We start from the raw sequence: 17,076 nt of genomic DNA, 5'->3' as shown, positions 1-17,076 counted from the left end.
TCAGATATTATTTATCCCATTTTGCCTCATTAAACTTCTAACATCCGGCCCACTATCCTTTCAAGCCCCTATCTTTACGTATATTTAGTACTGAATGCCATCTAGAGCAGGGGCCGCCAAACTATTTCCTGTGAGGGCCACATAAATAACTTTTCCCTTGTCTGATGGGGGGCCGGGTTCAGTTCGTAACAGAAAAAAAGTATGCAAGGGATCGCAGGGATGCCTAAATGTGAAATTTATTGTTTTCCAGAACCAAATATTAACAAGAAACAAGGCAGTCAGAGACCGCAACATCCCACAACTTACCCTGACCTAATTCCAGGGTAGGTCAGGGTACCCTGAAAGTAGAACCTGACTAGCACATAGCTTTGATCTTTCAGGGTAGGTCAAAGCTATGCCCTGGCTTTGACCATAGATCAAAGTTAGTGCATTGAGTATATCAAAGCACAAGCTAAGACCATTGATCAAAGCACTGGCTTTGATCTGTGGTTTTAGTCACACTGGCCTTCTCTCATCTTTCTATCCAATCCGGTTCCTGAGTGTACAAAAGTTTAAATTTGACCTTGACCTACTTTTGTCAAGGTCAAAGTCATCATCTCACTTTTATTCCCTTTGCTGCCCGAGTAATTTCTTTTTGTTTCATCTGTCTATCTACAACGGTTGTGAAAATATTTGGTGGACATATGAATGAACAGATGGACACACACACACTGACAATTAAAAGCGGTGATGTATGGTAATTGATGTAATAACCCTTTCCGGTTATTACAGAACCTCTAAAACCTGTAAAACCTGTGGCACCTGATTAGGGTTCTAACTCAATTTCTCCCTCGAACAGTTCTTCAAGAATAAATGGTAGTTTTGTGGCTTTGTCTCTGTATTAATATCAAGAACGTTTACAATATATTTTAATTAAAAACAATAAAATGAAATAAAAAACCCAGAAAATAAAACCCCTTCCTGTTCAGGCAGCAGGCAACGTCATCACACCGCTGAGCCAATCAGATCTAGAGTAGGGTGGCCGCTGGCGTCGCCATAGTAGGATCCCTTCCTCCGGCACCAGTGCCCCATATTCGCCGCGCTGTGTATTATGGGAACACAGAGTACTTTCAAGATGGCGGCGAGCAGGAGGCTGGCCAAGGTAAATCTCCTGATCCCGTTATTTTCGTATAATTTTCAACGTTATTCACGCAGCGATTGGCGGCCAGTGTAATTATTCAGACGTTGTGTAAATATAACAAGAAAAATGTTAATTTTTAAAGCAGCATCTGGTTTGTTTAGTTTTAAACTTAATAATCGCGAGGTCACTGCTGGCCAACTGGGCAGCAGAATCCCGTTATGTTGCTGTTCGCTGCGAGGCGCCGGTAAAGTAGGCCAGAGGGTCGCGAACCCACGTCCCGGAGGAGACCCGGGAACCGATCTGTGAAACACCACCAGCGTCCCGTCGGGGGGTGTCTAGTGGGCGAGGGGAGGGTTTTTAGTGGGGCTAATCTGAGGCTGGGGGCGAGTTTTAGCAGCACCAGGCGGCGGCTAACCAGCTAGCTAGCCTGCTAGCTGCAGGCCGTGGCTGCGTTTCGGCGAACAGGCTAGCTAGCAGGAAGCTGGCCGTCACTGCGGCGGGTCGGGGCGGCGCTCGGGGGGGCATAATAACACCAATAGGGTCCGATTAGTCACTGGATCAGCACGCAGGACCGGGAACCCGCGTGGAACGGACGTGAAACCCCGCATTAATGTCCGGTGTAGCCGGGCAGGAGGAACTGGATCTAGTGTGTGTGTGTGTGTGTGTGTGTGTGTGTGTGTGTGTGTGTTTGTGTGTGTGTGTGTGTGTGTGTGTGTGTGTGTGTGTGTGTGTGTGTGTGTGTGTGTGTGTGTGTGAAGGTGGAGGAGGAAGTCTGGACATCCCTGAAAGGTGCAGGGTTTAACAGGATGTTAGAATAAGAAGATCCACCTTGAGTGGAACCTATAACCTTTCTGAACCCAGATGGAAGACCGTCTGCATGGACTCCATCGCACTGCGTTCGAAGCATCATTTGGTGGGTTTAACAGTCCAGTCTTGTCCGGTGAGAGTCGTAACAGGATTATTCGTCTTGACCCTGGTGGTGTTTGCTTCATCCTCCCGTTTTGAGCGACACCACATCTGTCAGACGGAGACAGATGTGGTGCTGGTTCTGGCTCCCGTTGGTCAGGATGAAATTTTAAAATTCCTCTTCGGTTTTTACGTCAAAGTTAGCCCCAGTTTCAGCTGAAGGAACGATCCTAAAACGTGATGCTGCTACCCGCAATCCTTCTCTCTGGTGTCGTTTTGGTGATGGACTGTTGTGTTTCTTCACCAAACACACTCACACATTCAGACGGAGTCTCATCAGACCAGAACACATTCCTGTGGAAGACTGGATGCCTGTTTTTGGAAACTTTTTTTTTCTCCCAGCAGTTTGTTGTGTAAGAGAGAAGAAAGCAGACACATGGTCACGTGTGGAACACAACAGACCTCCCTGACCAGTTGCTTTCCCTGTTTCCGTGGGTTGTGGACACTCAGTTCTTGGTAACGTGACTGTTGTACCATATTCCCTCCACTTCTTGACGCGTGTGTTCGTTGTCTCACGGTTTATCTGAGTCCTCGGGTCTTTTGTGCCTCTCTACTGGCTCAATGTTTAGGTCAGTGTTTTCTGTTGTCTTTCCAGTGATGAGTTCTGCTAGAAGATACAAGTAAATTTCCCTTTGATCGGGGTCACTTTAGTTAATGGTATGAGTGGAACTGGCTTCTATTTACACTTTAAAAGTAAATTCTTGTGTTATTTTTATTTTGAGTTTCCCAAAGTGTTTTTCAGTTGAAATGTACAGGATATAGGTCACGTCAAAGGTGGGAAATGTTCTAAAATTATTCCTATTGTTCTGAACCCATGACAATTTAAACGGTGTGTAGAAGACCCCGATCATCCTCGCTGGCGTGTTTGCTTCTTTCAAACATGCGTGGTGCAGCAGCATCAACATGACTTCCCTTCTCCAGACTCGCGGAACGCAACGTTTAAATTACTGTAAATAATAAAATAGTTTGTCGCTCTATCACGGAATTTCATTTTTCATGGGTGGTCCTAGAACGCATTAACAGTGAGTAACGAGGGATTACTGTTATCAACCAATAGACATGCAGACTTTACGTCTTAATAATTAATTACTTATAAACGTAAACAATGTGTGAAAAGAAACACAAAAGTCAGGAGAACACACGAGCTACGTCTTTACTCCACCAATGAGAACGAGATCCGGTCTCAGCTGATGTTGTATCCATCCGCCAACACGTGGTAAAGAACGAGATCCGGTATCCATCCGCCAACTGGCGGTGGTGTCATGTGACTCATAACTTGGATTTTTGCTCATACGTTGAACAACAATTGGACCAAATAACTACTGTAGAGATCTGTCTATATATATCCATACATATCTATATATATATATATATATATATATATATATATATATAAATATGGATAGATGGGTGTTCTGTCAGTTGTGCAGCCACTTGTTACTATTTCCAGCACCAGAAGAAGACGACCGACCGCAGCTCAGCTGTTTGTCAGTAGATGAAGTGACTGATGATTGATGTGCAGAATAAACAGCAGCTTTCCTCTCACAAATGACCGCTGGACACACACTTCATTGCATCTGTACTGTTAGCATCGTGCTAACACGCGCGCCATCCATCCAGCGGTGGGGTTGGTACCTGCACTAACTGCTCACTTGGAGCGCAAACCGCTCCCACATGCACACACGCACACACACACACACACACACACACACACACACACACACACACACACACACACACACACACTAAGACGCTGCTCTGGTGTTTGTCTGCCCTTTGTCATGAAGACTCTCTTGTCTGCCTTTCATTGAATCCCAGCAGGAAGTGTTGAGAGTTTTATAACAAGCCTTATTTGGTTGTTGTCTTGTTACATAAAATCACTGCCCCCCCTGTGGGACACTTCAACAAAGACTGACCCACCAGTCTTCACACAAAACACTGACCCGGGGGGGTAGAACGCATCTGACTTAACACTGATACATAATGTGGAACCTGATTGTGTCTTATAACTTTCAAAATAATAAATTGCTATATTTTTACCTGCAGTCTCAGGATATGACATCAGATTACAGATTACAGGTGTGTCTGTCGCAACCTGTATACAATTACAAGTTAAAAATATAATCAGTCACCTAGACCCATTACAGCAGTGATGAAGTGATGCAAGTTGATTATTTTTGGTCACCTTTGGGTTCTGTAAAATGCCAAATATGTTCAAACAAATGTGTACGAAGCAAAACATCAATAACATGGTTTTTAGTGAAGCACATGTTCGACATAACATGGCAACGTAAGGCTAGAACATATGAGAAAAGAGTTGTGGAACAGAAATGTGTCCTGTGTTCAGTTTTTCTCAAGAAAAGCTTTCTGATAAAAAAAATCACAGAATCCAGTTAAATAAATCCAGTTAAATAAATCCAGTTAAATAAGTCCAGTTAAATAAATCCAGGCAGTTGCTTAGATCATAGAAAACACAGGATCTAAGCAGTTGTACCGTTTAAAGACATGATAAAAACTGCTAACACGGCCAACAGAACACGCTGCTTTAGTCCAGTACATAGATGAAGGGCAGCTACACGGTTTTAACATCTGGTGTCCTGCTGAATTTAAGAACATACAACGAAATGAAAGAAAATAGTGTCTAAATGAATCAGATGATTTGTATTAGCATCTACAGATATTCAATAACGAAACCTCAAATGTTGGTTTTACATGTTGGAATCTGCTCTCTATGCTGATGTCTGCGTTGAGTCAGGCTGGAACTTACGTACAATTCTCTGTCGTGATCTTTCTGCCCCGGTATTAAAACGTTTTACTTCCTGTCAGCTCTTTTTGTCTCTTTGAATCCGAGTTCCTTGTCTTGACTTTCTGCCTTCTGCTGGTTCTTTTAGGAACTTGATGAGATTCGCAAATCTGGAATGAAAAACTTCCGAAACATTCAAGTCGATGAGTCAAACCTGTTGTCATGGCAAGGGCTCATTGTTCCTGTAAGTACGGTTTCCATGGATACCGCTCTAACATGGGTCGGCCTGCGGTTTCCTTGACACTTCTCATGTGCTCCATTCCAGGATAACCCTCCGTATGACAAAGGTGCGTTCAGAATCGAAATCATTTTCCCCACTGAGTACCCGTTCAAGCCTCCCAAGATCACATTCAAGACAAAAATTTATCACCCCAACATCGATGAGAAGGGCCAGGTATGCTTGCCCGTGATCAGCGCAGAGAACTGGAAGCCTGCCACCAAAACTGACCAAGGTGTGTCTGTTTGTGTGTGTGTGTGTGTGTGTTGAAGTTGACACTTCCTGTTTGACCTCACGTTGTTGTCTTTGCTTCCACGTGAAACAGGGTTGTGTTTTTAAGCTGCTGTATGGATTAAACACGTTTTTCTACAAATAGACCAAAGCACATGCATTTCTATTTTAAATTGGTTAATTACTGAACCTTAAAAGTGTAAAATCCTTAATGTTTTGTCACATGAAACATAATCAAGCCTTGAAACATCTGTGTCGTCTGAGAGGCTTGGATGTTCACGTCTGTCGCAACAGTGGAGCGAGCAGTAGAGGCGCCGTGACTTTGACACTAGTCAGAGCAGTGGCCCCAGGGCCGCGGACCGGTACCGGTCCGTGGGTTATTTGGTACCGGGCCACATAGAAAGACTAATAATTTACAATACTTCTGTTTTATTTTTTTCGGAGTCTGACAGATGTTTTGTTTTGAAAAGTGACGTCTGTGCTGAATGACACACACGTCAGTCCCTCTTGACAGGTCTGGGTCACGTGACAGGTTACCAGCAGTTACCCCTAAATTAAGTGCCCACAACTGCCCCAGTGTTCTGGATTAAAGTCAAGGCAGATTATCCTGAGACCCTAAAAGTATCTTAATCCCTGCTTCCATTTCAACCTCCTGTCTCTGTGAAGTGGGATTTTCTGCAGTGACTGTAAAGAAAACCAAACTGGAGTAGACCGGACGTCTGAACACACTTCAGGTGTCATTGTCTCCGTTACCCCGAGATCAGAGGGCCCCCACCACTAATTCATTACCTGTAATTATTATTATTGATTGACTTGTTCACCCTTTTATTGAAATGATCAGTATTTCTCCTACGTTGAACGAACTGATTGTAAGTCGCTATATTTCAAAATAAATGTAGCGACTTAAAAACTCACTTCAATTGACTTTTTGATTATAATCATTTCTTACAACTATTTTGTTTACAGAGATATTGGTTATCAATTCATAAAAAAAGTTGTCTGTTGATGTCTGCATTTTACATTAAACCACTGTAGTTGGTTTATTATTAGACTCATTAACGATTATCGAGTGAATGAAGACCGGTCCGTTAAATATTGTCGTAGATAAACCGGTCCGTGGAGATAAAGAGGTTGGGGACCGCTGAGTTAGAGGATAACTAGAATGATGATTTTTTTTTTTCAGGAGGTGTAGAGTAGAAGTCGGTGTTGTGTTACCTGGAGCTACTTTGTGGCTAACGGCTAAATAAAAACCATCAGATTCCTGACTTGACATCCAAACACATTCAATTCTTTCTGCAGCTTTTTGTCATCGGCTGCAGTCATTGTGAATAAAATACTGTCAGATTCTGAACTTGATGTTGACTAAAAAGTAAGGTGAATAAGTTTACACTAATGTAAAATTTATTGCCAATCGTATATTACCTTCCTTGTTCAGGGTTAAAAAGGTCAAAGGGTCGGGACGGGTGAAAGCACTCAAACTGAATGTACATCATTCATGAGTGACTTCACTAATTCATCCTACATCTTGAGGTGTCCTCAAGCTGCTAACGACAGGGACCAGGAGAGATGTGGATTATGAACGTGGGATTAACGATCCGATCGGGTGGATTCTCCGCTGCCCGGTGCCGTTCGGGTCTTCCTGGACATCCTGACTGGATTTCTCGTCTCTTGTTTTTTCTTCCAGTAATTCAGTCTCTCATTGCACTGGTGAACGACCCCCAGCCGGAGCACCCCCTGAGGGCGGACCTAGCAGAAGAATACTCAAAAGACCGAAAAAAATTCTTGAAGAACGCTGAAGAGTTTACAAAGAAACATGGTGAAAAGCGGCCATTGGACTGATCACCCTCTGAGCGAGTAGTCCCGTGTCTCTTTCTCTTCCTTTTCCTCCCCTCCTGTCTCACCTGTCGACCAAATAGAATTCTCTCATCTCTCTGCTCCCCCCCCCACACACCCACACCACCTCACCTTCCTCACTCCACCTTGTCCCATCATCATCATCCTCCTCCTCGCAGCCCAGGATCCACCCAGCTAAGGGCAGGGCGCCCCCGGCCCCCTCCCCTCCCTCCCCACCCAGGACTCTCTGTGGATCAGACAGCTTCCTCCCATTCCACTTCCTCCATAAGCCTCCAAAACCATTTCTAACTTTCTTACTTTTTTTTTTTCTTAATTTGAGAAACAAAACAAAAAAAAAGAAAAAAAAATCCTGTTTTAGATGAAGAGTTAGGTGGAAAATATTCTGTAACGTGTTCATTTCCTCGATATAAACTGTTGTGTTAATAGATCTCATTTAGACACCTAGAGGGTTTTTCTTTTTTTTTTTTTGAAGAGCAGGAAAACTGGTTTGAAACTCTTTCTCTTCTCCCCATCGATGACACCAAACTAAACATGTCAGAGAGACGAGGGGGCGTTGGTGGGGGGGTAGGACCCGGAGGAGAGTCCTGACAGGAAGTCTCTCTTGACCCGGCTCCACTGCTTCTGGACTGGTTGCCAACATAACCCCCCCCCACACACACATCACAGTTTATAACCCAATGGCAGGTCTGCCTCTACTGATCGTACCGAAGCAAAACCAATTGGTTTCCAAACACTAGTCGTCACCGATCGAGCACTGGCCACTCTTCTTCTTCGTCTTCGTCTTCACTGTCGTTGCTAGGGGGGTGGGGGGTTTGAACTGACACTGCTGTTAAAAATGGATTCCTGCATGACAAAAAAAGGCTGTTTGTGATTTTATTTTCTCGATCCATTTGATTTCTCCACTTGAAATAATTTCCATTGGCGCTCGCTAGAGAAGATAAGTTGAGTTGGGGGGAGAACTTCCTCAATCAGAATCTCTTCTGTCAGTTTGGGGCAACCCCGCTGTGAGCGCTTAGCGTACTAGAAACGGAGCCCTCCACCATCCGGTCGACAGTCGAGTGTCTGGCTGATAGGAACCTAACTCGTCGGGAGGGGAGGGGAGGCAGGGAGGGAGGGAGGACAGGAGTTGGAGAAGGATGAACTCTGGATTGAAGCTGGTTTGAAGCCCAGCTCCTGGTGGTGGTCCGAGAAGCACCTTTTGTTGAAGGCAACTGGGGGAAACAGGTTGGCTGTCTGAGGAGGGGTCTCGACATGGAAAGGGACTGCAGTGGCCAATAAACCACCATGTAATAACTGATCTGGTCCCAATAGTGTTTCATAATAAAGATAGCCATGTGGCCTCACTCTGCCTGCTCGTCCAGTGGATGATGTACGCCGTCGGGGGTCTCTATGAACGCAACGCAGAACCCAAACCAAAAGCTGTTAGAAGTGAATTTAAATGATGTAATGAATAAACATTACAGGTGTACATTATGTGATTCCACAGTCGCTCCATATCCTGAGAACATAAACTGTTAGTTACGTTAATTACGTCTCAAGTCGTCCATACAGTTAATAAATCACCTTTTGTTTCTACGAAAGAAACTTGTTCAGGAGTCGATCTAGATTTTTGTTAACATTCAAACTCTTGGTTACGGAGAACTGTTCTGTTTTTGCTCTGGGTTACTCGGAATGTTCAGCAAAATCTATGAAAAATAAAATTTTAAAAAAGTTATCTAGTGCCTCGAAGAGGTTGAAGTTCAGGAAAACATTTCTAACTCAATCACCTTCGGCCTATAAAGGATGAGATCCCTTAAGACTGAAAACGTTTTGGAGCTACTTGTGTGTGTGTCATATTAAAACCTAAGTCAACATAGAACAAAGGTAACGTGACCATAGGTTAATATTTACATCCTGCAAAGCGGTGATGTATTGTAGTTGTCAGTGTTGGTGTGTTCGTCAGTCCACCAAACATCTGCAACAACCGTTGCAGATAGAAAGATGAAACAAAAAGCACATTACTCGGGCAGCAAAGGGGGTGGAAATGAGATCTTGACCTTGAGAAAACTAAGTCAAGGTCAAATTTCAACTTTTGTAAATGTTTTTGCACACATCTCAGGAAGCAGATAAGATAGACGAAACAAAAGGCGTTATATTCAGGGAGGCAAGGGGATGAAATATAGATCATAACCTTGACCTTGAAAAACTAGGTCAAGGTCAAATTGTCACTTTTATACCTGTTTAGGTACGCATCTCTGAAACCTGATGAGATATAATCACGAAACAAAAAGCAACATTTTCAGGAAGCCAGAGGCACAAAATATGACCTTAACCTTTGGAAAACTAGGTCAATGTCAACTTGCCACTTCTGTGTCTTTTAGGGTGCAAAAAGAGTAAAATATTGAATTCAGGGGTGTCGCGGGATGTTGCAGTCTCTGACTGCCTTGTTTGAAATAAAACCATTAATGGGTCAAACAAATTATCTGATACCTGCGTCTGCACCAACTGACACATCGTCACGTGTGCAGGTCGGTTTCAGAGGTAGGTCTGGTAGGTCTCACACCTCTGAAGGAGTGAGGGTGGGAGCTGGATGGATGGATTCATGTTGTGTGAGAATCATCCACATATATAAACACTGGAAATCAAATGATAGGGAGAAAAACTTTTTTTTTTTACACATGTTTATCTTCTCAGTACAAGTAAACATACAATTCAAGTAACAATCCAATAACAATAAAATAATTCAGTCATTTCAGTCTTGGACGTGTAGGGGATCTCCAGTATCTCCATATAATTCTGAGATTATCTGAGTTTACACACATTTTTTTTTCCACCTTTGGGATTTCTTGTTTTATCCCCCAGAAGACAGAAGCATGTAGATAAATCTCTGCCAAACATTTCCCCAGGAAATCCATCAGTTGGTGCGTGAAGGGTTAGAACACGGAACATCTCCAGGATGTACTTGTTAGTCGACTCGTTTTGAAAAGCCAACGTACTGTCCAATAGTATCAATGCAGAGTTCTGTTTGTATCTTTATGTAAATCCTCTTTTCAAACATACTTTCCATCATCTGCTAGATTCTGATGCCACTTTTCCTCATTAATTTCACAATCAGGATATTGATATGTTATATAAATGATCGATTCTTTGTTTTAATGGATTTTGGAGACATTTACTGACTGGACCGTCTCTGACTCTTGTTTCTCGTGGACTGATTAAATGCTTACGTGTCGATCAGACCATTACCTTCTGTGTGCCAGTGAATAGGAGCAGGAACTTGTTTGAAATCTTTCTAAAATTGCTGACCCTTGTATATTTCCCACACCCCCCGCCCACCTCAGAGCTTCATTGTTGGCGTGTATACAGTACATTTAGAACAATAATAATATAACAGCCTTTAATGTACTAACAATCAGAGCACCATTGTTTGCCAAAAAATGACCCATAATAAACCTGACAGTAAACTGGCCCAATCTGTCGTCACCTTAAACACTAAATATAATTAATCTCATATTATCGTCACATAATTGTATCTCGTTAATTCCCAACGGAACTAAATCTCCAGGTGTTTTTTTTGGCGCTCAGAAGTCTTGGAACACACAAACACGGATTCTGTGCTGGCGGTAAAAGGCCAGCAGTGACGGCTGTGTGAGAACGTCCAGCTCGTGCTGTCGGTCCGCTGACTGGGAGAAGCTGTCAGGACCCTCTCCACAACCCCCCTCATGGGCATCACTGGGGTAACCTGGGTGGACCATGAGCTCTGCTGTGACCACAGGTGGGTCGCAGACCAGGCTGCTGCTTCCATCGGTGCCTGAGGGCCCCACCACTAGGGCGTGGCTGAGGGCCCTCTGCAGGTTGGAAATGGACAGATTCTGACCCATGGTGGTCACCCCCAGGAACATGTTGGGCCACCTGCAGACATTGAAGGGTTCAGACCCTGGTGAGGGTTAGGGTCCCCGACTGATGGTAAATAAAACCCACCCCAGCATAACTGTCACATTAGCACGCAATGATAAAGTAATCCAAAAATGATCTAATCCTGACCTCTAACCCTTATTATTAACCCTAAACCCTAACTGTAACTGTGCTCTAACACCTTAACCCTAACTCCTAACCCTTAGCCTTAAACGTGACCCTAACGCTAACCCCAACCCTAACTCCTAACCCTCACCCTAAACACAACCCCTAGCCATGTGACTTTTGCTAGAAGGACCTCATTCAATTTCCCTTTGTGGATTATCAAAGTATACAAAATAAAAAATAAAAATAGAAAGTAGTTATTTAAGAAACTGAAAACTGTATATATTCCAAATGCACATGCATTACATGAAAATTTAAAATGTTTCTAGTTTATAGCTTAAAATTAAAACACATTCATACACACACCTGAGTCCATAGTGTGTGAAGACAGGAATGGCATTTAGAGCATCGTTCTCCACCAGTGTGTGGAATGCCTGTATGTGTGGGGGCAGCCGGGGGGCGCTGTTTAGACCTTTCTCCAGTGGAACACGAGTGAATGGAATCTTCAGGTCTGACAGGACGTGAGCAAACACCTCACACACTTCTGCAACACACAGCACAACGTGAAGACTCTCCACTGAGCCCCTGGTGGTCAGTTCACTCAGTCAGCAAGTGACCCAAACTACAGTATTTTCCTTCAGTACGTCAGTAACAAAAGCACCAGATCATTACAAATGGTTAGTCAAGGCACTTTCTGGGTAGAGCAGGGAAGGACCTGCAGGGAACTTATCCCGCATTGCAGCGCTTTGGCGATGGAGGCAAAAAAACCCTTTCTTTAACAGGCAGAAACCTTGAGCGGAACCCAAGACTCATAGTGGGTGGGTATCTGCCTTGATTGGGTGAGTGGAGAGAGAGACAGAAAAACAGAGAGAGAGAGAGGGATAGAAAGACAGTGAGACAACAACAGAAGTATAGAGAGCCTACGGAACTTCATAAGAGTTCTGTTCAGTGGTTTCTAACATGTCAATAGACTATTTGTTACGTATGGTTGTATTCATGTCTTAGTCTTAAGTTAGTTCAACTATTATTCCATTGACTCAATGGCAACTAGAACCAATGCAGTCACAGACTGCAACATCCCGCGACACCCCTGAATTCAAAATTTTACCCTGACACACTTGCATAGGTAAAAGATCAAAGCTAGTGCTCTGACCTACTGTCATTGATCAAAGCACTAGCTTTGCTCTACGGTCTTACTCACACTGGCCTTCTCCCTTTTTTTTGTAGTTTATCCGGTTCCTGAGCGTACGAAAATTGAAATTTGACCTTGGCCTACTTTTCTCAAGGTGAAGGTCATCTCATCTTCATCCCCTTTGCTGCCTGAGTCATGTGCTTTTTTGTTTCATCTTTCTATCTGCAACGGTTGCGAAGACATTTGGTGGAATAACGAACGGACGGACGACACTGACGAACACTGACAATTATATCATCACTTTGAAGCGAGATGTAATCACGGCAACTTTAATCTGTTCAGTATAAATGATGTGATGTAGTCGTCCTTTGATTGGTCCAGCGGTTCAATGGGAGCTGTGTGAACACTGGGTGGAGCTGGGATGTTTTCATGTCGGCTAGCAGCAGTTAGACCAACAATCCAACGGGTCTCGGAGAAACAAAGTAATGCCTAAACACTCCATTTCTAATTAAAGGATGCAATGGTTTGATGAATACTTTATTTGATGAATACTTTATTTGCTTGAGGCAGCCGTCTCATTACCTGGCAGGACGTGGACATGCTGGTGCCCGTCGACGTGGCGAGGCAGGTGACCTGTCAGCTTGGTGAACAGCCTGACTTGGGCTCTCAACTCCAGCTCCACCTGAGAACGGAGAAACAAAATGTCACTTCCCAATATGATGGTAATGTCCAATCAGCAGACAGCAAGCACGCAACGTACCGTGATGTTAAAAAGTATTAGGTCATCGTCTGATGTCTTGTATTTTTCCAACTAAACCGTCTTGAATGTTTAAAATAATTTAAGATATAACACAAAGAACAGTGTCTGTTCTAAATGTCTGTTTCGAAAGGTGATTGTTTAGCTCGTCATATTATTGGTTGCGGCTTCCTTGTTGTAACATGAGTAACATTCTTTCCAGCAACAAAGGCGACTTGCCATCAACGGGCTTCAGATGTAGGTGAGATGTAGTTTCACACCTGCTGCTACACTCAAACCTGTTCCCCTGGTAATTTAAATTTAGTTATCCCTCTCTCTTCTAGTACTAATTGTAATTCCTACATTATCATTACTAACTGCCACGTTTAAAGTGTGTCCTGGTAATGAAGCTTCTGTTTCTCTGTTCAGAGACCTCTCAAGCATTTCTTGGTAGTTTTAAACACCTTTCACTCAGCAGCGAACTTGTTAACCAGGTAGTGAGCCCCCTGCTGGACGGTAGAAGAACACACACAATCCTGGTAGAAATCAAGACGACCAAACTAATAACTACAAAATGAAACGCGGACTCGTATTGACTGACTGGCTGACTAGGAGAACATGGTTTGAAGTGCTGAGTCGTACTCAGCGATCGACAAAATGAAAATCAGACTAGATTTCTCCGTTGATCAGACGACTGAGGACTTGGACGTCTACACTGACGCATCGTACTACTAAGGCCTTGAACCTGACGTTGAGCTACAGTGGCTTGAAAAAGTATTCAGCCCCCTTGACCTTGTCCACATTTTGTCACGTTACCGCCACAAATCTAAATATATTTCTTTGGAATTTTATGTGAAAGACCAACACAAAGTGGCACACAATTGTGAAGTAGAAAGAAAATTATATATGATTTAAAAAGTTACAAATAAAAAACTGAAAAGTAAAGTGCAAAAGTATTTAGCCCGCTTTTCTCTGAGTGTAACCAGTTGCCTTCAGAAGTTGCGTGATGATCGCTGAATGATCAAATGTTGACTTAATGACTAAATAGAGTCCACCTGTGTGTAATCTGATCTGAGTACAAATACAGCTGTTCTGTGACGCCTCAGAGGTTTGTTAAGAGAATATTGGGGAGCAAACAGCATCATGATGTCCAAGGAACACACCAGACAGGTCAGGGATGAAGTTGTGAAGAAGTTTAACGCAGGGTGAGGCTATAAAAAGATTTCCCAAGCTTTGAACATCTCACAGAGCACTGTCCAATCCATCATCCGGAAATGGAAACGTACATATGGCCAGAAGCCATACGTATTGACTCAGGGGAGATGAATACTTTTGCAAACTGTACTTTTCAGCTTTTTTATTTGTAAATTTAAAAAAAAAATCATGTATAATTTTCTTTCTACTTCACAATTGTGTGCCACTTTGTGTTGGGTCTTTCACATAAAATTCCAATAAAATATATTTCTGTTTGTGGTCGTAGCGTGAGAAAATGTGGACAAGTTCAAGACTTTTGCGAGCCACTGTAACTTTAAGCCCAGCTCAAGTAGAGTGGATGAAACTTCATGGTGTGACACTGGTGAGTCCAACACCTGTTTCAGATCGAGTTGACCTTCCTCCAGGACGTGACGGACACCCATTTTCCCGTGGAAGAAGCCACGCTGGTTTATCAGAGTGGACACCTGCTGGAGGTCCTGACAGACTGGAATGCCCTCTGATAGGTTGGCATGGAGACCAATGGGGATGTTGTGTCTGACAATCACAGAATTAATCTTTAGCAACCACCGCTGCCAACAGGATAACAGTAAACACAAAGATACAAGGTAAATACGAATAAAAAACTTTCTTTACAGACACAAACTTTCATGACTAAACTACAGGCGTCTTCAGTACAAAAGTAGTTCAGCTATGATTTAAATCTGTTCTGTCTGCCGTGTAGAAACAAAGTGACATTGAGGACATTTAAATAGGAGTATACTGATATATCTATTTATTCTGCACACCTTTGGGGATTTAAGCCAAGCATTAAAACATGTAAAGCTTCAGTCCAGACACATACTTCACTAATAATTACATGATCTTGAATTTTTTCTTAACATTACACCCGTTTTCATTACACAGAATTGGCTGTCATTATTTTGACTATCTGGGTATCCACCTGATCCAGTTTTCTTTAACGATTATTCTCCTTATTATGAGGAATATAATGGGACCTGTCTTTTTCAATTTAAGATCATGATTGAACAAACTGATCTTGTTTAATTAATAGTAACATCTGATGGTTCACAAGCTGTTCTCAGAGATCTGAAGGCATCTGACCACTACCTTCTAGCCAGGTCTGCTGCCTCTCTGGCAGCAGAAGCATTGACCAACAGCGACGTGCTGGAAACCCCTCCAGCCAGGAAACTCTCCACGATCCCCTGGTTCCGCTTTGGACAGTAGCCAAAATCATCGGCCGTCACCACCAGCTTCATTCTGGGCTCTGACATGATGGTTGATCTCTGCAGCGGACAAACAAGAGGGAGGTCACAAGAACGACCTGCAATCAGCACGACATTTAATACAAAAAAACTGTGTGCATACACATAAACACACACATGCATACATGCTGTATATATGAAATAACAGCAACAGAGCACCAACTAAATTATATTTATTTATTAACAATGTATATAAAATAAAATGAAAATATTTATATACACACTGTATACAAATAAATAAGAGCAACAGAAAGTAACGTAAACGGAGAGCCACGTTAAATAAATAAATATATATGTGTGTGTATAAAAATATATGTGTGCGTGTGTATGTATGTATATATATACACGTACACACAGTATATATATATATATATATATATATATATATATATATATATAGTATACAATGAATGTATATTAAAATAAATGTAGATAAATAAATTTAAATACATACACATATTTATACTTATACTGTAAAATAATAAATATTTTATACACACATACTGCATACATGCAATAAATAATTGCAACAGAGAGCAACGTCAACATTTTTAATTTGTATGAAAACATTGTGTTTTATTGAAGACGCGTCTTTTCTTCTTGTCTGGAGGGAATTTCTTTTATTCCCGGTCAGTGACGTGTCCGCCGGCTCCGCTCGGCTCCGAAGGAGACGAGAGTTCACGAGAAAAAACGACGATTGGAGGAAGAGCAGCGGCCGGGCCGCCGTTCGGTTACCCCGGTAACGGTTTCTGACTGTCACTGACCTCCAGCACGCAGAACCGGGAGCGTAAGGTCCTCCGGGGCGACGCAGCGGTTCACCGGCGGTCGCATCTTCCTCGTCTTCTTCCTCGTTTTTGGGTCTGTTAGCATGAGCAGACAGCATTCAGGGCATTACCGCCCCCTAGTGGACTGAAGTGTAATTACACGCGATAAAGTGGCCCCCGTTTTTTTTTTTGTTGAATAAGTACAAGTTTAACAATAATTAATGTGCTTCTAATGAAAGGGAGGTTGTCCACTTATCAGATAAGTGTTGATGTGTCCATGAGCAAGGAACTTCCTGTCACCCCAGTTTGCTCCCTGGGCACCTAAAGGGCCACCTGACCTTGGGGGTCAAATGCAGAACATTTCCCCCACAGGGGATACATTAATTTAAAAAAGAAAACCTCTCCACCCATTTCAGATCAAAATATGAAGACAAGATTTCCCCTGCATTGAATTCTTCACTAACTTAACAAGTGGTTCTAAAAAAAAAAGCTGTAATTGTAACCAGGTTTGGGTTGTTAAAGGTTTTATCAAGTTCTTTACACCTGAAACCATCACCTCTCAAGAGACCTACAGTGTGTAAAAATCTATCAGTCATTTACAAATCAATCAAAAATCTGATAGATTAAAATATAATCAACCAGGCTTTTCCATCCCACAAGCCACATTAATTTCATCTTTAGCATCTATTTCTACATTCTGTACATTATATGTATTTAAAGTTCTTTATAACATTTACAGATGGGTTCTATAAGTATAATTAATAAACGTTGACCAAC

General features: G+C 42.6%; 2 protein-coding genes across 3 annotated transcripts; one reads left to right on the top strand and one right to left on the bottom strand.

The window, feature by feature from the left end:
• The first annotated feature begins 1,093 nt into the window (after positions 1-1,093).
• Positions 1,094-8,539, top strand: ube2l3b (ubiquitin-conjugating enzyme E2L 3b). The gene is made up of 4 exons (XM_068310953.1): positions 1,094-1,141; positions 4,978-5,073; positions 5,155-5,341; positions 7,022-8,539. The coding sequence occupies exons 1-4, from the start codon at positions 1,115-1,117 to the stop codon at positions 7,174-7,176; spliced, it is 465 nt and encodes a 154-aa protein (XP_068167054.1). The 5' UTR covers positions 1,094-1,114; the 3' UTR covers positions 7,177-8,539.
• Positions 7,983-16,371, bottom strand: ydjc (YdjC chitooligosaccharide deacetylase homolog). 2 transcript variants are annotated; one of them, XM_068310950.1, is made up of 6 exons: positions 16,300-16,371; positions 15,381-15,556; positions 14,648-14,807; positions 12,905-13,004; positions 11,557-11,734; positions 7,983-11,082 (listed from the first exon to the last, which is right to left on the bottom strand). In XM_068310950.1, exons 2-6 carry the CDS (start codon positions 15,542-15,544, stop codon positions 10,752-10,754), a joined length of 933 nt encoding a protein of 310 aa, XP_068167051.1. In that variant the 5' UTR covers positions 15,545-15,556; positions 16,300-16,371; the 3' UTR covers positions 7,983-10,751. The 2 variants fall into 2 exon arrangements, with proteins under 2 accessions (XP_068167051.1, XP_068167052.1); XM_068310951.1 differs by having other exon boundaries at positions 11,557-11,731.
• Between the last annotated feature and the right edge of the window lie 705 nt (positions 16,372-17,076).

Source organism: Antennarius striatus, chromosome 3, assembly GCF_040054535.1.
Source record: "Antennarius striatus isolate MH-2024 chromosome 3, ASM4005453v1, whole genome shotgun sequence".
NCBI classification, from domain to species: Eukaryota; Metazoa; Chordata; class Actinopteri; order Lophiiformes; family Antennariidae; genus Antennarius; species Antennarius striatus.
The sequence above is the reverse complement of the archived record's forward strand: the minus strand, read 5'-3'. Positions and strand labels throughout refer to the sequence as shown.

Coding starts and splice junctions, on each gene's coding strand:
- ube2l3b (XM_068310953.1), top strand. CDS start 1,115: ATGGCGGCGAGCAGGAGGCTGGCCAAG. Junction 1,142..4,977: donor CGAGCAGGAGGCTGGCCAAG/GTAAATCTCCTG, acceptor TGGTTCTTTTAG/GAACTTGATGAGATTCGCAA. Junction 5,342..7,021: donor TGCCACCAAAACTGACCAAG/GTGTGTCTGTTT, acceptor TTTTTCTTCCAG/TAATTCAGTCTCTCATTGCA.
- ydjc (XM_068310950.1), bottom strand. CDS start 15,544: ATGTCAGAGCCCAGAATGAAGCTGGTGGTGACGGCCGATGATTTTGGC. Junction 14,808..15,380: donor GCAGCAGACCTGGCTAGAAG/GTAGTGGTCAGA, acceptor TGTGATTGTCAG/ACACAACATCCCCATTGGTC. Junction 13,005..14,647: donor GTCAACTCGATCTGAAACAG/GTGTTGGACTCA, acceptor CTCCGTTCTCAG/GTGGAGCTGGAGTTGAGAGC.